The sequence below is a fragment of the Anomalospiza imberbis genome, chromosome 1 (assembly GCF_031753505.1).
Source record: "Anomalospiza imberbis isolate Cuckoo-Finch-1a 21T00152 chromosome 1, ASM3175350v1, whole genome shotgun sequence".
Lineage (NCBI taxonomy): Eukaryota > Metazoa > Chordata > Aves > Passeriformes > Viduidae > Anomalospiza > Anomalospiza imberbis.
Genome location: NC_089681.1, coordinates 55871086 through 55892593, shown reverse-complemented (window position 1 = coordinate 55892593; position 21508 = coordinate 55871086). Strand labels below are relative to the sequence as shown.

Below are 21508 nucleotides of genomic sequence, written 5' to 3'. Positions count from 1 at the left end.
GTTTTGCACAGCTGTCTGAAGATCTCTAGCCAGAAGGGAACAGTAGGTGTTGGTATTTACAGCAACTTTGGATGGCTACAAATAATGGCTTACTCTGAAATGTGTTTAGATTCATCCTGGCTTTAAAGTATTTTTGAGACAGGGCAAGCTGTGGGACACCGAGAGCACTGTGCTACAGGTGAGGTTACCAAGATCTCTTCCCTCCCTTCAGCCACAGGACTCTCCCTAATAATGCTGGAAGTTAAAATGAATCATTTATGAGCATCAGTAGACACATGGGTGGGGCCTCTTTTAAAACTGGTATTTTGTTGATGCAACACGTGTGACAGCCTCTTAGTTCTGAATATAAGTGTTACTGAGAGGAAATTAGGTTGGTTGGCAGAGGAGATCAGCCAGACCTTGCAGTGTGTCTTTCTGAGGAGCTGGTATCTCCACCAGTACTGTGCTTCAGATACCGGTACATGTAGAAGAAAAATGGAAGGTAAGTGTCTTGAAACTTTAATATCCTTTAAACCAGGACTGAAAACAGAAATAATTAAATGATCATGTGTACAGACCTAAAAAATTGCACATATTTTTGTGTAGGGATTACATGTATGTTTGGATGTTCCTTGTGGAACTAGTAAGAATGGGGAAAAAACTTTTTAAAAAAAACTACTATGACGAGAAAAGAGAGCTATGGAAAAGACTTAGTGAAACAACAGCCAATTCTGAAAATAGGAAATAGCATGGAAAAGAATAAATTTTATTTCCAGCATAAGTTACAAAGTGCCAGCTTTCAGTATTCTCATGCTAGAAGCAATTATTTTCCAATGAATACCTGAAGTATTCTTTCTTGAATGAAGGAATAATATGAATTGATAGAGGAAAACCTGTGACTGGTATTGATGGTCAGGTTTCTACCAGAGGCAGAGAACCAGTAAGAAATGTGAAAATGAATTGCCTTTCATATTTTTTCCAAGCTGTCTTTGCTTAAGAAAGTAATCATTAGCTCCTTTGTGATCCAGTTGCGACACTTAAATCTGATAAGCAAACTGTGGGCTGACTTTAGTCAACTTCCCTGGGAAACATAATACCTCAGCTCCCTGATGTTCCAGTTCACCTGGATTACTGAGTGGATGAAGAGTAGTTGTCTTGGTTTATAAACACCTCCAGAGACCAAGCGAGGATCAAGTTCTTTCAGTGTTCTTGACCGCAGGAATTTGCCATGTGTGCTATAAGTACTTTCTGTTTGACCAGAATACTTTGTGTTATGGTTGACAACTCTCATTAAGATATAAGATTTTCAGTTCAGTTCTGTTACTCATTCTTGTCAGCAGGTATGTTGTATTCATGAGCAATAATGATGTAATAAACTTCTGTATTTTTTGGTTATTGTTGATCGTGTATATATTTTTATCATGGGTAGCACCCAGCTCTGCATTTATTGCTGATCTCTCTTGAAGATCTGAATGACCAATGCATGACCAAGTTTAAACAGTTGGATGAGAAATAAGATTATTTTTATTCAAGGAAAAAATATCAGAAAAAACTGCCTTTTTTTGTTTTGTTTCTTCCCTACCTATAACACCCCCCCATCCCCTCCCCAATTAATTTAAATTATTATTTAATTCAGAATGTGATCCTGGGAAACTCCACTGTTTTGTGTTAAAAATGTCCCGATCCCAAGGGCTTAGCTATGAGTCTTCCCTTGTGTGGATACACCCTTGGTTCTGGATGGGAAAAATTATTTTCCCTTAAATAATAATTCTGTAGGTACCCACATAGTTAGAAAAGCTGCATTGTTAGATTTTTCTGTAGGCTTAGTAGGACCAAACTTAACCCTTTAAAATTACAATAATATACAAGACTTTGTACATCAGTAAACCCAATTTCCAAAACTACTAAGAATCTGTGGCTCCCATCATCTTCAATTAGAATGAAGAACTTTGGAAAATAAAAAGTTGTATGCAAATAAGTAAAGATGAATGTTGCCACCCATCCTTCTGGCACCAGTGTCGTAATTACTCCTATTAAATGACTGATATGCAGGCAGGATGCCTAAAGGGGGAATGAGCTGAGATTTTTGTCAAGCTAATCACAGCACCTGGGATAGATTGTCAGCATTTTAAAATGTCACAATTTGTGACTATTTCCTTCTCCATTAAGTTCTTCAAAGATACCTGCAAACTGTTTAGGACTTTGGGAGTGCAGACTGAGACATTTATATGCATATTTAAAATTATTTTAAGTTTTGAAGAGATACTTATACATATCTCTTTTTTTTCATAAATCATTTGCAGTGCCACTTACTCTTTCAAATACATACATGTTATCAAGTTTTTAATTTATTCTATTTAATTTTTTATTTTTTTAAATTAAAAAAACCCAAACATCTCAAATGATAGCATGTACAAAACTGTAACTGTCTGTAGACAGCATGTTGTAATTTGTGGAGAGAATATTACAATGCAAAGTCAACTTTTCAAGTAGAGATACTAATATTGGCCTTTAGCGTCAGGTATTTATAATATAATCAGGCACTATATAAAAGAAGTGAAACTTGTAGCACAGCTACAAAAATCAAAGGGTTAGACAAGTTTCCATCTGCAAGCTAGGAAAGTGGTGAACTTGTAAAGGAACTTTTATGGATGTATATCTCAATTTCAGTCTTGCTGAATTTTGAACAAAGTCTTGAATGAATTTTGAAAGAGTTATCTGTCTTTCATGGTTGTCTCCTCTTTCACCTAATCTTAACCACAGTCAAAGCTGGGAACTTAATTATATGGGGTTTTTTCTTTGTGCTCCTTTCTCTGTCCTGCAGTTATTGAGCTGGGAGAAGTCGATTTGAACTGTCCTTCCAACTGTCAAATCCATAATACCCATTTCTTTGGAACTGACAGACAGATAATAAGGAGAGGGCAAGCCTTTAGTTTATATGCTCGCTTCCAAAATCGGGAATGGGATGACTCCGTGGACCAGGCTGCTTTCACCGTGGAGACAGGTAGTCACTCCCTCCCAAACACTCTGCAGATTTTCCTAGTCCTTTGCTGATTAATAATATTTCCCATAGACTTCAGAAGACTTCTTTCGTAGTCTTCGTATTCCCATAACCTACTCATGTTCCATGTGAAGAGACTACCTTCCCCTAAATCAGGCAGTTCTTCTAATATGTAAAGTTTTCTCACTCTGCTAGAGAAGTGACAAGTTAAAAAGAATCCATCCACCCTTGGGAGCTTCACCTTGCAAATGATGCCTAAGCAAATTACCAGCCTTTTACATGTGCTTTGTTTAGTAGTCTGATGGAAGTGGTTTTTATTTTCCTGGAAAGGCCTCAGACCCTGTGAGTCAAATGAGACAAAATGCACCTTCCCAATGGGCAGATGTCTGGATCAAACCTGCTGGAGTGCTTCCTACAAAGTTCATCAGCCAAAATGCATCAGTATCAGCGTGTTCCCTCCTTCCAATGTCTGCATTGGCCGTTATATTCTCAATATGCAAATCACATCTTGTGGTCACACATATCAGCGATGTCTTGGAGATTTTTACATCCTTTTTAACCCTTGGTGTGCAGGTAAGAGCTCTAATAATCAGATTGTTTTAAGAAAACTGTTGAAGATATTTATTATTTAGCTGGTGTGTAAAGGATGTAGTAACAGAAGTCATGAGAATCAAGGAGAGATTTAATTTTGTTCTTTTAAATCTTTTTCCTCCAGGTTCAAGACTGTCTCAAGCCATTGTTTCAATTAGTTTCTTTAGAGGTAGTAGGGGTGAGGTATAATTTTTTCCCCACAACTATTACAGTGTCTTGACAGGATAGAAAGCATTGGGAAGTTTCCTCTTCATCAGGAAACACATTTTTGCTGTGAGAGTGACTGAGCACTAGCACAGGTTGCCCAGAGAGGTTGTGGAGTCTCCATCCTTGGAGGTATTAAAAAACCATCTGGATGTAGCCTGGGAAAGTGGCTGGAGGTTGGACCAGATCACCTCCAGAGGCCCCTTCCAACTTCAACCATTTTGTAATTCTGTGACTACTGTGTTGTCATCATAAAATAATACAGTGCAAACACAAATTAAAGTCTGTAGATCTGGCTCAGGTAGCAAGCAATTCTGGATTCTGTAGGACCTCACCAAAATCATTACATGACAAATATTCACATTGTGCTGATTTGATCTAAATCAGATACACAACTCTATGTTGCTGAGTGTTTGACTTGTAGAACAGCTTAGTGTGAAGATAAATTGCAAGCTCTTCCATTCATGTGTTCTACAGCAGGGAGAGACTTAATAAAGATATTATCTAGATGTAAGTAGGAATGAATTGTCTGTGAGTGCTTAAAGAGCCCAGAACCTTCAACATAAAAGTATACATCAAAAACTGGTAGGAAAGGAAAGAGGGATCCAGTGATGCAGAAACACAGAAGTACTAGAAAGGAATATTTTGTTTGAATGAAAGCTCTTCATCTTTTCCAGATGATCCTGTATATTTGGACAATCAGGCCCAGAGAGAAGAATATGTTCTGAATGAACATGGAATACTGTACGAAGGAGTCCACAAGCACATAACCTCTCGACCATGGCACTTCGGACAAGTATTTTTTTAACACTTGTTCAGAAATAGATGACATCTATATATTGATAAATGAAGTGTTGTTTGTATTTTTTCAGAAATGTATGCTCTATTTGTAGTGCAAAGGTTTTTAGGATCAGTTCAGACTATGCATACACAAACCAAAATGTCTGAGAATTTCACTGTAGCCCAAATAACTGGAACAAAGTTTTATCTAGTAAAAAGAGGGTAATTTCACAATTGTCTGGGAACAGGTGAAACAAACACTGTGCTTCAGAAAGAAAGTTATTCCACTGGTCAAATATAAGTAAAAATGACATGTTTTTGCCTTTGGTTTTCCTTCAGGCAGATAGGCATTATCATGCAGACCACTAGGAGCTGTACTTGATTTAACAAAAGAAAAAAGAAAAAAAAAAGGCAGGAGAGGTGAGAGGGCAACTCATATAAAGGCAACTGAAAAAGACTGGATTATTGATAAGAAAGGTACTTTAGCAACATCAGCATACCATGATGCCTATGCCTATGATTTTATCATCTTTTTCCTCAGTTTGAAGATGGGATTCTAGATATCTGCTTGAAGATCTTAGATATGGGTGCAAGTTACCATCATGGCTCAGATCGTGACCACTGTTGGCGCAATGACCCTGTGCATGTCAGCATGGTGGTGAATCACATGGTAAGATCTGTGGGGGTGTGAGACCTCTGAACAGATCAGGTCACACTTCATTATATTGTAGAAGGACAAACTGCATGGTAATCTAACACAGCAGGTGAGCAGGGTAAATCTTTCCTGTGCTCAGACTCACAGGAAAATTAAACTTTTAATGCTAATCTCTGATGATTTTGAGACATGCTTAGAATGTGAAGACATGGTCAGCCATTTGAAAAGGTTTTCTCTTTCTAGATAAGCAGCCATACCACTAACAGTATCATGAAGATTCCAGAAAACAATGATTACCTGAAAGGAACAAAGCCATTTTCCTGGAATGGAAGTGTCCCTATTCTACAGCAGTGGTACAGTGGTAGATGCAGGCCGGTCAGATATGGGTACTGTGGATCTCTTGCTTCAGTAATGTGCACAGGTATGATATTTCAGTTTGCCCTTACCTAGTTCATAGAGAAAAGAAGAAAGAAAACAAGGATCAAAAACTTCTGACCCTAAAAACTACTTGAAGCATTTCACTCATAAGTGTTTTACTAGAAAAGAAATTGAATATTTTTCTCATGCTCCTGATATAGTGTTTATTATCAACCTTTTGCTTTCCTATACAGGCTGAAGAGCAAGAAAAGTAGTTTCATCTTCTCTGTGACCTTTACATTATGCAATTATCAATACTGAAACTTTTATTAAAACACAGAGCAAGTGCAGCATTGTTGAATCATAGAATATTTGGGGTTGGAAGGGACCTTTAAAGGTGGTCTAGCACAACCCCATTGTGGAGCCAAAATTTATGCTTTGGGTGATGTTTGAAGGATGAGAAAAACCACTAAGTTATGAACAGGAAGATCTCTAGTAATGTCTCCTCCAAAACACAAGAGCATTAGGCTATATTCTCCTTTTAATGCAAAAGATTAGATAATAGTGCACTAAATTCTACAGACAGAAGTTCTGAGTTCCAGCTCTATACCATTTATCTACTGAACCTGCTTCTACATTGAATAAAGAGAGTTAAATTGAAGTCCTGTAGATGAATCTATATATACCACACTATTTATTAAAAAAAAATTGTTTTATCAGTGTGGAATCAGATTAATGATTTCTGAACTTAAAACATCTGGTTTTGTGGATGTTTTTGGTTTTTATTTTAAGATGAAAGAGAAATAAAACATTCCTTTCTGCTAGGCTTTTTTTCAAACTGCTTTTCAAGAACTAAAAAGAATTTTGAAGATACTGCATCCCAAATATTGCTTCCTATCCATTGTGTTTCTATAACTGCAAATTAAAATATAAGATAATTATTTCTAAAATAAAATGAAGGATTTGCCTGCTAATTTTGATTTGTAATTATTCATTAATATTTTTTTCTTACAGTGATGAGGTGTTTGGGAATTCCAAGCCGTGTTGTCACAAGCTTCTGTTTTCCTTGCTCAATTGAGAATCCCCTTGGTATCAATGAGATTTTTGACTCTACTGGTAAAAACCTGTGTGGCAAAGACAAACTATGGTAAATAAGAAAAATATAAAGCTCTTTTGCCCTTTTAAAAAGTTTCATGATAGGAAAACTGGTATACATTTAGCACATCAGTGTCTTTCTTTGGTGTATCTCCTTCTTTATTGGGGTAATGCTCTTCAATTTCCTTATAATGCATTTCAAAACCATGACATTACTAAAGAGGCAGTTTACTCAATGTATATTTTCAAAAAAGAAAAAAGTAAAACCTCTTGTGAGAATCCATGCTGCCTGCTTATCCTTCTCAGCTGAAAAAAATAAGGCCATCAAGCTTAGTAGCTGTAAAAGTATAAAGTAGATCATTAAATGCTAGGGAAAATTTATCACTAATTTGGTCTTTTATCTTCAGTCATAATCACTTGATTGATACCTATGTTGTCCTCCTGATGTTCCTTGTAATGGATTGCTTCATTCTTATAAACCTTTCAATTCCTTTAAACTTAAACAAAAGAACTGTGTTGTCATGTTATCTACTAAAAGAAACATGTTTTACCGTCAGGTTTGTGGGGTTCTGGAAGAAATTTCCAGTCTGAGTGATATAAAGCAAACAAAACCACTCCTGTCACAAACGTCATTAACAATGTTTAGACATACAAAATCTTCAGTTGACAAAAAATTATCACTGACATGGTTTTCCTCTGTCATAGGCATTAAACTTGGTAATCCAAGAGACAAGTTTAATTGTATGTTCCTTCATTCTACAGGCGATACCACTGCTGGAATGAATCTTGGATGGCTCGCAGAGATATAAATCAGTGCTGTGGTGACTGGCAGTGCCTGGATCCAACACCTCTGGAAACAGGCAGAGGTAATTTTACTATAGATGGAATAATTATCCTCGGATTACATTGCTGAGTTTCCCTACTATTCAGGTTACGATATGTTACAACATTTTTGTTCTCTGGTTTAGGTTCAGCTTGCAGTGGTCCTACATGGGTTCGAAGCATCAGGGAAGGGGAACTGGACTTGGATTATGATGGTCATCATATGTTTTCTCGAGTAAATTCAAACTATGTTGGCTGGCTTTCCCAAAACAACACCAAAAGAACAAAATTTTTCTGTGACACATGGCCATGTGGACAACGTCTAATCACCAAGAGTGTTGGCAGTGAGCAATTTGAAGATATCACTGGAGCTTACAAGTATGAACTAGGTATGATGAAAACATATTGAATGGGTTAGAGGAAATTTTACAGGCTAATCATATAAAAGTATCAAAGTAATCTCTCCTGTGTTTAAATGTGCAAAACAATCTGAAATTGTCTTTTCATTTTTGAGAAAGAGGCAGATGCTCTTCTTTTCAAAGTTTTTGATTTTAAAACTTCTAAATATATTTAGATGATTTAACAAAGTACATACTAATTAGGATAGGATAGGATAGCATAGCATAGGATAGCATAGCATAGGATAGCATAGCATAGCATAGCATAGCATATTTTAGCTGGAAGGACCTACAATGACCATCTTGTCCAACTACCTCACATGTCAGGACTGAGTGGAAGTCAAAACATACTATTACATACCTCTTTTTAAGGCACTGACAACCATGGCTCATCAACCACCTCTCTAGGAAGCCTGTTCTACTGTTTGACCAGCCTCACAGCAAAGAAATTCTTGTCTAAACCTTCCCTGCCACAGCTTTGAACCATTCCCATGCTTCCTGTCACTGGACACCAGGAAAAAGAGCTCAGCATCTTCCCTTCCACTTCCTCTTCTCAGGAAGCTAGGAAGAACAATGAGGTCACTGCTCAGCCTCCATTTCTCCAAACTAGACAAAGCCAAAGTTCTTAGGTGCTCCTCACAGGACATGCATTCCTTGGTCTCACCTTTAAAGTAGTTTAAAATATTAGCAGACTCAAGAGAATCTGAAAAAAAACCCACTTATTCTTCTAAACCTAGGATTAACACCATACTTGTTGCTTCTTGTACTAGGTCTGTCAGAAAATATGCCTACTTACCAAATTTATGTATTATTAGCATATTCTGCTGTTCTTACTTTGGGCCATGGATTACTGATTTTCATATTCCAGTAGATGGGAGGAGTTCAACCAGCAAAATTGCATAAAGGAATGAACAATAGATCACAGCTGATTGTACATTTGCAAGCTCTGTGGGTTTTTTTGTTTATTTTTGGTTGGTTGGTAGGAAAACAATTGATAGTTTCTTTGTTTTAGTGGCATATTTTGTCTTTTGAAAGAATGGTAGCATTTCATATTCACCCGTAGCCTTTTAAAGGGTTATATTTTGAGTTTTGTACTAACTGTACATTTTGAGACTTACATGGCCATTTTTATATTTAACTACTTAAAAGTAAAATAAGGTTTGTAATTTTTTTTTTTTTACCTGAGGTGTTAATTTTCTTCTGTGTGTTCAGTCTGCTGTATCTCGTATTTCATGATCTGGTGCATTTGTTCTACAACAACCTGCTACTTTGCGTTTCAGGAAGAAGAAGCAATAAATTTAATTATCTTTATTATTTGGGTAGAATAATAATAGGGTTCTTGCGCCTCCAGCAGATTCATTATCATATATCTTCTTTCACAGGTTCTGTGAAAAACAAAGAAGCCTATTACCGGGCTTACAGAAGAATTCATCCAGGGTATTGCAATGCTTCCAACTGTCATATCGACAGAGAGTTATCGTCTCTGAAAAACCCATTTCTGAGTGACTCCGGAATTAACATGAGGTTAAAGATGGCCAACTGCCCAATGTATGGTGAAGATGTCCAACTGAACTGGCTGCTTGAAAATTTGCGTAATGAGAACAAAACCTTGAAGTTTAATTTGTGCGCACAAATTATAACCTACAGTGGTTGTCCAATGGATCAGTTTTGGAAAGACAGTGTGAATGTCACATTGGGTCCAAGGGAAGGTAAGAGGGTGTAATTGTCTAATACTCTGTTCTTTTTAGGAACTAGTTGGCTTTTAGGATTTGTGGAGACTTCCTAATACTGATGGGAAATGAGATGTGTACAGTGTTAAGTATCGACAGCTGAATTCCCTTTAGGGTGATCACTCAAAAATCAACACCATGTCAATACTACATGTATGGTGACAGGTAAATTGTAGTCTTTCCCTAATTTCTCAAGGTTTAGAGATTCTTATGATATTTAAAAAAAATGTTTCATTAAAATTTCAATTCTGGACTCTATACTCAATACAAAGGTTAAGCTGCAATTGTGTATCAGAAAAGCAATGTTTCCTTTGGCCAGAAGATATCAGCTAGTGTAAAACACTTGCTTAGAGCACCTAGGCATACCATTTGCTGGGAAGTACAAATGTGTAGCAGAACATAAACACCTGTTTCCATGGTTAATGTCTTTTTCTGGAAGAAACAAGATCTCTTTCATTATACCAGATCATTATAAGACAAAATTTCAGGCTGATATTAAAATTCTCTTTTATGTGGCTTTAATTTACCTGTATTTGAATTATTGTTTTAAGAATTGCACTGGGTGGAAAGATTCCAAATTTTGCTTAATAATTATCGTCATCACAATCATCATCAACTAATCTTGAAAATTCACTAATAGATTAATTGAGAACTGTGAAACTTATTGCTGAAAAGAGCAATGTATCAGCCTAAGTCAGGAAAAATTCTGTCTATTTTCAAAGATGCCATGATAACTTAATATTTAATTAAGCCATTTTAAGTGTGAGTTAAACTTTAGAAGGAAGGAAAGTGGGAATATTAATTAAAAATTCAGAAAAATAAAATAAATAAATTTGTTTTGCAGTGAAAAAAATTCCACTGTGTATATCATATAATCAATATGGACCTTATCTCTGTGATCACAACATTATGAAAGTAGTTGCTGTCTCAGACCCTGAGTGTGGAGAAATTCTGATGGTGAGCAGGGATATTGTGGTCAACAGACCACCTGTTATTGTAAAGGTAAGTAACTTTAATTATGAAATTTGGGATCTAAGGAACAGACCTGGGGACTCTTATTGGCCACTTACTAAGTACAATGCCAATAAACTTAAAATACTTTACATTTTTCTTTTATTTAATTGCCTTTTTAAAAAATTTAGTGAGATTGGTGATTTAGTGATTTTTAAAGTAAAACAGTTGACTTAGTAATGTATAGACATCATAGAAGCAAGTCAGAAAGAAATGTGTATTAATAATACTTTTTTCCTTCCACTTACTTACCTCATTGTCATTTTTTTAAGGATTAAAAAACATAAAATGTTTTTGTTTCTTTTTTAACTAGCTTCTGAGCCAACCCAGACTGAAAGTACCATGTACGGCAGAGATCTCCTTCTGTAATCCTCTCCAGGAAGATATGAAGAACTGTGTAATGACATTAGAAGGCTGTGGTTTATTCAAAGAGCCCATGACTATTGAGTAAGTTCATCAGTACTTGAAATAGGGATAATATTGGGGGTTGACTAATGTGTTCAAGTTCAGAACAGGTTTTGAGAGAGACAATAGTTCTGATATTTTTGGCATTTATCCCATGAATAGGACATTTTGCCTCTTACTAGTTTGAGACTCCATTAAATGCCTCACTCCTTTTGAAACTGATCATTTAAAGCTGGCAAGGAATGCTGCTGCTTCATTTTTCTCAAGATTTAATTTAAGTGGAGTGGGTGCATCAAATATCTGTCTGCACACTTCTCTTTACAAGTACAAGCTAGGTCCCCCATCCCTTACCATCCTATTGAGCTTATAATAAATTCCTCTAAATATTCATGAACTGGCACTAACCACATAGAGGAACAATTAGAGAACAGTGAGAAATAGCAATATGCATTCTAAACTCATAACACATTAATCACAGGAAAGTGGAAGCTTCCAAGATGCTGTAACATTCTAGGAAAAGTAGCTGTTCATTAATATGCATTGCTTCTCTTCATGACAAGGAGAACTGACAAAAGTATGACTAGTTTTGAGGGCAAGAAGTTAAGAATTGTTCTCACTGAATAATAATGAACTGGATTCCACAAATCTGCCCTGTCACTGGAAATGGTAAGCAATAAATACACCTTTGAGGCAGAAGGGTGCTGCATTTTTTAAGAATTCAAGTCAGTACCACAAATGATTTTCCAATTCCAATTACAGAACTGACTATGAGAGATCTCTTAGTCAGTATCTCTTTCTTGAGATAAAAGTTTTTACCATGCTTTTCACAATTTTCACAACGGAGAATATGTTTTTTTTTTTTTTGGAAAAGACAAGAATAACATAGTTGTCATAATAAATCAAACTTAATTTGTGTGCTCATCTTGTAGTGCTTAGGTCTCTGAGTGCTAATGATTAGGGTCCTAATTCTTTTCTTTGTCTTGCTCCAGTTTGGGAACACTGGCATCCAACCAACAGGCACGGACCGTAGTGGAGTTTACACCTTACAGGCTTGGCTGCCACCGGCTCCTGGCCAACCTTGGGTGCCACAAGTTTGCCTACTGCAAGGGATGTGCCAAAGCTGAAGTGTGTTGCTCTGCAGGCCAGAATGGTGTCCTGCCCATCAGCCAGAATGGGTCACTCCCAGTGTGTGAGAATGGCTCTGTCCCCATGAACGGCTCTGGGGGAGCTGGAACAGCTGTCCCTGTGGCAGACCCTGCGTTCAACTCCATGTGTGAATATATATGTATCCCAGTGTGCAACCCTAACTGCAGCGCAGGGGGACAGCCTGTGTACGATTTTGTGTACCTCCCTGCAGGCCATCCCTTATGCAACTCCATCTGCAACCAAGGCTTCAATCCAAACATCAATCCTGGTTTTGAGATGGGATGCGATCCTGGCTTTCGGGTCATATGCGAGACTGTACCTCCTGCTACATGTGCTCCAATGGCTCCATCCATGTACAGCTCCATGCCTGCCCCAGCATCCAACCCTGTTTGCACCCCTATGCCTCACGTGGTGTTTGAGACAGGTCCTGCTCCCACACACCCCTCTGGAGGTGGAGGGGGGCCGATGTCCTATTCTGTCTCTGTCCCCGCGAATAATGCGGTGAGTGCGCTGCTGACCCACTTCATGGGTGGCCCCAGTCCCAATGGGGCAACCCAGGCAGTCCCTGTGTCTGCTCCACCATCCTACTCCATGTGCTCTCCAGTAATCCACACCATTGGTAATCCCATGCAACCTCCAACTCCCCTTTCAGTGCCTGGTGCCTCCATCTCACATGTCGTTTGCAGCTCCACACCCTCTCCCACCACCCAGCCTCCATGTGGCCCAGCGGCCACCCTGTCCTCCCAACCCCTGAATGCCGCCGTAGCCCACGGCATGTGCTCCCCAGCGGCTTCTCCAGCGCCCCGTGCTGCTGACCGTAGCAGCACCCCAACAGTGCTGCAGGTGAGCAGTGCCTCTGCGTCCCACTCGCGGTGCTCTCCAGCCCCCCGTCCCGTGGGACCCCCGGCATCACACTCGCTGTGCTCTCCAGCCCGCCGCCCCGTAGGGCCCCCCGCAGCCCACTCCCTGTGCTCGCCCACCTCCGCCTCGCTGGTGGCCGTGGGGGCCCGCCCTGCCAGCTCGCCTGCCGCTCAGCCCTTGGACTCCTCGGCTGCGGCCTGTCTGCCGCGCTCGCCATCCCCGCGCCCCCTGGCAGGTCCCACAGCCCGCTCCCTCTGTGCCCCCACCTCTCGCTCCATCTCCCAGCTTGTGGGCACCTCTGGCTCTCGCTCACTGTGTGGTTCTCAGTGGGGCCCTTCCTATGAGACCACCACTCGCTTTGGCTCCACGTGGGCTCCCACCTCCCGATCATTGTGGAGTCCCGAGGGGCGCTTGGGCTACTCCTCGACCCGTGCCACCTACGGCACACTTACACGCCCTCCCTACAGCTCCTTGAACCGCTCCTCCTACACCTTGTCCCGCTCTGGCTACGCTACCCTACCCCGCTCCACCTCCCCCTCTCCCTATGCCACCCTGACTCGCTCCGGGTCGTGCTCGTCTGGCAGCACCTTGGCTCTGGCAGGGTCCCGCAGGCCCTGGAGTCCCACAAGGAGCACTCTCACCTATTTCAAACGCAAATACCTGTAACCTGGGAAAACCTGAAGCCAGTGAAATAAAGCCTGTGTGCAGATGCTTTGCAAGAGGTTAGAAATAGGGTGATGAAGAGCAGCATGCTGCTCCTGAGCATTTATCTATGGATTTGAGATGTGCCAGAAAGCAGGCTGTGAGCCAACTGCTGAGGGATGCATTTGATGTAATACTTGTATGTCTTGAGATACGGTACGGTGGAAATGACAAATGAATGTGCTCCCTGTGGAGCCGTCGTGACAATAGTGGCACAGTGCAGGTAATCAGACTTACTTGCTCAGTCAAGCTGTTTTATAAATGATGTGCTTTCACTCTCTCTTCTCTTGATTTTTTGCAATGCACATTTCTCAGATCTCCCTGGGCTACAGCACTCACAGCCAATCTCTCTCCCTGCATGAAATGTGCTGTCCTTGGGATGCTGCAGAGGTGACAGCAGATGTGTCTTATGTCTAACCTAAGAGACATTGAACCCCAGCATTATTGTGACTCAGGTCAGTTCTGCGTGCACTCTGTTTCCCTAGTTGTGTAACACTGAAAACTGCAGAGGTCGCAGAGCAACTAAATGGTTACAAGTCAGCTGAAGAGTTTAACTGCATCTTTTTTTAAGCCTTTTTCCTTTTAAAAATAATAATTTTAGTTTTACTACTCTTGATGTATTACAGACCTAGCATCAAGAATCCAGAGGTCATGTTAGAAAGTCTGGAAAACTCAATGAATAGTCAATACAATATATTGGCTATCACAACTGACTGTTTTTCATATAGCATATTTCAAAATTTTTCTCTCATACCTTGTATGCATTTAGGTTATTAGGAAAAGCTCTTATTCCACAGCTGTGCCTTTTTGATTGAGTATAGCTAGGAAAAGTCTGCCAACTAGACCTGAACTTAGTAAAGGAAGTTATGATGTTATCCAACGTCCAGTCCTCCCAGCTGAAAGTTTTTAAGAAGGTGAATGGAATGTACTGCGTCTTCTTCAGATGATGGTACTGTTCCAATGCTAACCTTCTCCAGGTTGTTTCATGGGTTGAAATTATACATTTTCATAATGAAACTATTCCTGAATTTTGGATTTGCTCATAAGAATTTTGGATTTACTGACAACACCTCCCATCCCTCCATTATTTTTCTTTAGTAAGTAGTCCATTAATTTTAGTAGCAAGTGTTAGTGGGGTTTTGTGGTAAGGTAAGTTTGCTGGTGCTGCAGAATCTTCAGCCATGTAGCAATAGTATTTCAGTAGTATCACTATAGTTTATGCCCCTATGTGATGAGATTGAATAACCTTCTGAGGATTTTGAAAAAGTGTGGTGTCAGATTGCAGCTATGAACATGCCAACACTATCAACTGCATAGTAATTCTGAGTACGATAGAAGAAAGATTTGCCTGGATATTGTAGTAGAGTGATCATAACTCAGTGACATGATTTTTTTATACAGTTTCAATAGTCTGCATTAGATATGTGCTGAAAATTTCTTTGCCTAACTGACAATAAAATAAAAATTTAAAAACCACCTGTCATTCTATTGTTTTGGTTTCTTTTTTTGTTTTTTTCCAGTAATGCTTCTTAAAAAGTGAGGACTAAATCTCTGCAAGTGAGTTGGTTTGTGAAATCTTCCCTCCACTCCATTTCTGTTAAATTTCCTGTTCTTTTCCTCAAGATTTGAAAACAAGTCTTCAGAACAAGATCTGAAGTGAGGGGAAATCTATAGATTTCTTACTTTACCTGAAATACTCAGTTTGATATTACAGGAAAAATGAAGTCATCCTCCTTGCTCTCAATAAACTTTTCCACTTGTCGCATGAGTTTTTCCTTTGCTCTGTAAAACTTTCAATCCAGAAAAATGCCAAAATGAAGAAACCTTTGGGTGGCAGAGGAAGAGATAAAAAAGATACTGACGGTATTTACTTAAGAAAAAATGTGATTTTTTTTTTAAGCTACATAATTCTCAAATGACATTTGAGATTCATTTTCCCAGTAGTGGCATGACTTCTCTGATGTTCCTAATTTCTGAGAAAGAGCCTGACTGCATATTTCAGAAACTCCAAAGATTTTGTCATTGGAGTTGTTGAGAGCATGTGCAACCTCAGCTCGCACTCTTCCTGCCATAGATGCTGAATATGCATTGCTTTTGAAAAATGGAGTAAGTTCAGTCTAACAAGAGCCATAGGGGAAGACAGAAATCCTTTAAGTTCAAAATTGTTCTAATACTGAATAAATTATATTGAGGCTGTTGCTGTCTCATGCAGCATGACATTAACAAAGGGTAGCTCATAGTCTCTTATCAAAGTCCATTGTACAGTCTCTTACTCATTGGGGGGGCAGGAGTGTGGGCAACATGTGGACAACTAAAGAAAAAGAGCCCCCAAACCAATAATGACAAAAAGCCCAAAAAAGACCAGAATTTAAATGATCTTTTTCTTAAGCACTTATGAATGGAAGGCTCTAACCAATGTTTTATAAGGTAGTTCCTTTGTCAGGAGACATGGTTTAAATTTCCAGAAAATTTCTGGTTTGTTTTGTGGGTTTTTTTTTTCCCCACAGCTGGAAAAGTCAGACCAAAATGACTGTCTCAAATATACTTTCTTGCAGTAAAACCCACAATAAATTAATTTTTTTTGCCTAATGTATTACATATATTGAAGATTAACAGTATTCAGTAATGTGATATGATACATAAAGAAGTCTGTTTTAGAGAATGAAAAGCCAACTCAAGCATGACAGTTATAGTCATCAGAAATTAAATACAGTACTGTCATTTTTATGTGTTCAGGAATAAATTTCTAATTTTAATCTCAGTTCAGGCATGAATTTTATTTAAATGGTGGAAATATATTCACATTTTTAGCTAGACGATGAACATTAAAGAAGGTGTTTGCTCATGCATTGTTATAATTACCCTTTCTGTGGTTTAAAAGTATAAATCAGACTAGTGGAATTTACTTTTGTGTCCAACTGAAATAAGGTTGTATTTATTTTAGAGATGAGGAAGACTCTAATATGTGGTAATTTTCAGTTCTTATCCCTAACAGTTCATTAGACCTTTACAAATCATTTTTTAAATGAGAAGTTTCTATGATTTATCTGCAAGTTAATGGTTTCACTTTTAATGCTTTAAGTTTGTGTTTCTTTGGACATTTGCTGACAACATACCATAAAATACTGGAGTGAAATGTGATTTTATATATTACATTACCTGCAAGAAAAATGTTGAAAGATATAACTCAATGAACAAATTTCCTACTAAGCATTAGTTATAGAGATAAATTAAATTTTATATATTGTATGAGACAAGAAGGTTCAATTAAAGAAACACTGTAGTCATTTTATTTAGTGTTAAAATAAACCAAAGTATTTTGGAATATATACTATGAATTGTATAAAAATAAAGCAATTAAATATGCTGACCAGGAAAATGTGAAAATATTCAAAATGCAAAGGATAACAAGGATTTATTTATTTGTTAAGCAGCAATTTTATGTCATCAATTGTATACTTCCATTATATCTGACTTTTCAAAAGTCAATTCCTTCATGCTGCATTTGCAGAAGTGTTTTTGCAGACCTAAGAAAAGTCTGCAAAAGGAAATTCTATTCAAGCACCTTACAGGGATTCCTGCGCTTTCTTTCCTTCGGTGCCTTAGATGGGAGGAATTTCTTCCATGCCTTTATATGTTCTTCCTTCTTCTTTGTCTTTCAACTGCAAGGTATGGTACATAGTGTGCTTATATGCTTATTTGTATTTAGTAACTTTCTGACTCTGAGTAACATTGGAATAAAAGTTTAGTACAATATACCAATGCAGGGCTGAAAGCAGAAACTGTTCCCAACCCAAGGATCAAATACAGCATACGTGAACAGCTGAGCCCTCATTACTATTCTGTTAATTGTTTATAGAAATAATTAAATCTGCTGCCACATTAATTTGGATTTTAAATTATGTTTTGTAACTAACTGGCCACACCTGTCTAACTTTTTAACTAATGGTAACTTTTTTCTTCTTCTCTCCTGAGAAAAGTTGCTGTTGATGGTGTTCAGTAGATGGCTTCATTTATTTGAGCAACCGGTTCCTTTTTGTATGTTCACTGGCCATCATACATTGACATTGCATGGGTATTTTGTCCATAAGACATGTTTAGTGCAGGCTTTCAATCATTGCTGCAGAGTTTGGATAAAGAGCATTCACTGCTGCATATAATTTGGTCGGAAAAACCAACAAAATTAAATACCTAGAAAACTAAGAGTTATGTGTAAAGTAGGGAAAATCTTCATGGTATGAATAAATGTCACCACTATACACCATTTCCTTTTAGAAAATCTGTTCTGTGATTCTTGTTTCTCTGATTCCTCTTTCAGAATATCAAACCTCAAATTTCATTAAAACTATGACAGTATGTCAAGTTTGCTTTAGATTAATTAGAAATAAGAAAATGCTGGTCTTTGAATCCTTGCTTTTCCAATCTCTTAAAATAAGCCAGTAAACCTAATCCATCATCTACAGCATTTTCTGGGTAGAGAGCTGAGACACTTGCTATTAACCCTGACCTAAAAATATTCTGTAATTCTGACTGAGCTAAATGTAGCATCTTCATCTCTAATTTTTGCTTATCTGTTAATTTCATTTTGACCTTTTTTTTGCCCTTCATCTCTTTTCCAAACAAGTGGAACAATTAGAATAGCTAGAGACTTCTCAATTGCAAATATAATCAAAATTGCTACAACAGCCTTCATTAGACATTTCAGAGTACCTAATAGAGAGTTCTATCTTCAGAGCACAAGCATTACAAGACTCAGAGAATACTGAGTTTTTGTAATGATCTTGTTTCTTTCCTTTAGGTGATCTCAGTCAATTTTATAATAGCATGAGTCATTAGGGGTCCCAACTGTGCATTAGCTGAATACTAAAGTGCACTTCCCTGCATCACTGACTGAGGCCATTTGCCAAGGACAGTATAAATGCAGAAGGAATGATAAACAGGATTCATTGAGACGTATTTTATAAAAACTTTGGAGTGAAATTTCATATACTCGTATAAAACTAGGTATGAAGTTTATTTGAAGACCATGGATCAGATAGAAATAAGATATGGAAGGGTTATTTCATACAAGGCAAAATTTAGACACTAGAATGTATACTGCTTAATTTTGCTGATATGCAAACCCTGCAGGAGCCTTGCTGCTTATTTTTAAAGTTTTGGGGTGCCCGAGATTTATGTCCCAATATGTATCAACTTTTGAGCCAGTGAGAGCCGCATTGAACCCGGTGTATTTCTCATTACTCTTAAGCCAAGTCAAGGTATTAATTGTTTGTAGAAATAATATGTCAGAAACTAGGTATTTCCAGGCCAAATTCCTTTAAATGGTCTAATCCTTGATGTGCTGAGAATGAATATAACACATACACATATCTGCAAAGTTTATAAATAGCCCTCATCATTTGTATTTAAGCTACATTTTAATGTTTATCTTTAATGCCAAATGTGAGTACAGTTCCAAGCTAGACCCAAAATCTAGGACACAGTTAAGTGTATTATCAATATCCCAAAGAATTTGCTTTCCTTATGTTTCTCCCATGATATATTTTTTTTTCCCATCTGTAACAGAAGGGTGCTGTCTTTCTGTTCACCATTACAGAGGAGACAGTAATTTTCTCTGTCTGTCTGGGAAGAGCATTTCTGGAGGCAAAGGACATATTCAGTTCCAGTAAGCAAAGAATCAGATAGGAAACTACATCTTGATATAAATTTCCCAGGCACTTGATGCTGGTTGTACTCTAAAAGAAAGGTTTAACTTTGTTCTGCTGATTCCCAGAGGGATGGATATAACTATTGCTTTGAGTGGTGTCCATAATCCCCACAACATAATTTTTTCCACCTACTCCTTTGCTAAATGCTTTTTTCTTGGGTGTCTCTAGCAAGCTGAAGGCAAACTACCTGCTAACATTTCCTGGCTCCTTGTCTGGACCACTAACACATTGCCATCCAGATAGCATCATATTCCTCATTTATTTTTAGAGGGAAAAGAATGTATTAATGAGGGAGAAGGCTCCCAAACTTTAGTCTTTACAAAGATTATGTAAAAAAGGCATTATTTATTGAGTATAAGTTTCTGGTTCAACTCCTTCTGTCCCAAATGCATTCATCTCAGTTCCTTTCTTTCAAAGCTTGTCCTGTGTGCTGCTTTTTAGCAAGTGGCTATCTACAGGAAGATTTAATTTGTAAAGATATAAATTACTTGAGTTGCTTGTAAATGTCATCTTTATCTTCTGTATCTTGGCCAATAGTGCTCTAGAAAGCTGGCAGAGGAAAGCATTTGCAAAAAACTTGTGCCAGGTACTGCCTTCAAAGATGAAATTGTTTTTATAGTTACAAATATACTTATCAAAATGTATATATTTCGATCTGCATAAGTAAAATTATGTAGAAAAATGTTAATTGAGTATAAAATTTCCTCACAGCAGCAGTCTGCAGTCTTTCAGTCAGTGCAATTGAATCTCAGTCATGTACAGATGCCCCCAGCTCCATGGGGCCTGCTGCTGCCATGACTAAAGAATTAGCATACACAAATATTCTGAATAGAGAGAATCCATATCTGGAGGACAAGCAAATTTGAAATTATTTGTGAATTTCTCTTCAAGACCTAGTGGTGGAAGTATTAAATAGTTTACATTTGTGTTATATTGTTACATAGAACAGCTAAGTAGCTTTAACTTATTTTTCCTTTTTTTTTTTTTTTTAATTTCAGCAGAACAACTACTAATACTAAGAGTACTAGTAAATGAATGCTAATAGTACTAATAAGCATAAGGTAAAATAACTGAATGTGTGAATGATACTTTTCTGCAACTTTTAAGTCTCATTATTTATTGACTATGTTTTTATTAAAAAGTTTAGTTCTACTCAGTTTGGTCTTGTGTTTAAAAATAAGCTACAATAGGGCTAAGGTACTGATCTTCCTTTCACAAGTACTGACAAACATGCATTGGTATACTGGATCTAAAATCTCTTGTATATAAATCTTAAAAAGTGAAGAGATTATACTTTCAGTTGTAATGTAAATAATTCTTTGACATCTCTACAATGAATAATTTCCCAAACAGTTAAACTACTCTTAATTTTGTAAAGAGTATTTCAAGTTATGAAATTATCTGGGGTTTTCTTTGTGTGAATCAGCAAACATCTGAAAATAGGAATAAAAACATCAAATCTTTTTGTTGTAATATAAAAGCACATAATGAAAAGGAGGGTGTACTTTTTGTTATCATTTTATTTTAAAGCACTTCAGAGCTAAGAACATGGAAATTTTTAGCAATACAAGTTGGATATAGTGCAAATTGTTTATCATCTTAATACTCAGATAAGAGTAAGACAAAATTTGACAACATATACTTAACACAGTTAGACTTTTTTGCATCAATAAAAAAACTTGAAGAGGCAAACTCAATTTGGATTACACATTTTAAGATGCTTTTGCTAAGCTTTTATGTGAACACAAGAGTTTTGTCAGAAACTATTAAAGTGTAAATTGCAGCTGATAAACCCCTATTATTATTATTTTGAAAGAGAAAAGGTCTTCCTTAATGAGAGGTCTGAGCCCCACTTCATTTATTTGGCACAATTTTGTGTTTGATTAAAATATAATGACATTGGGCACCCATCTATTTGGATTTGAGTTGCTACTACAAATCAGGATATGAATCTATTTTAAGTGCACTTAAGTAGAATAATGTTTAAGTAAGCATTATCTTCACCTGTCTCTTTGGGACTGAAAAGTGCATTTAGAACAGAGCAACTGTTCAATTATTTGACT

At 37.5% G+C, this 21508-nt stretch overlaps 1 protein-coding gene across 1 annotated transcript; it reads left to right on the top strand.

Moving 5' to 3' along the window:
• The first annotated feature begins 2775 nt into the window (after positions 1 to 2775).
• On the top strand, positions 2776 to 15225 carry LOC137475674 (protein-glutamine gamma-glutamyltransferase 5-like). The gene is made up of 12 exons (XM_068193217.1): positions 2776 to 2983; positions 3311 to 3553; positions 4453 to 4571; positions 5097 to 5225; positions 5454 to 5631; positions 6582 to 6714; positions 7425 to 7528; positions 7631 to 7873; positions 9265 to 9591; positions 10457 to 10614; positions 10937 to 11070; positions 12018 to 15225. The coding sequence occupies exons 2-12, from the start codon at positions 3355 to 3357 to the stop codon at positions 13699 to 13701; spliced, it is 3408 nt and encodes a 1135-aa protein (XP_068049318.1). The 5' UTR covers positions 2776 to 2983; positions 3311 to 3354; the 3' UTR covers positions 13702 to 15225.
• The last annotated feature ends 6283 nt before the right edge of the window (positions 15226 to 21508 follow it).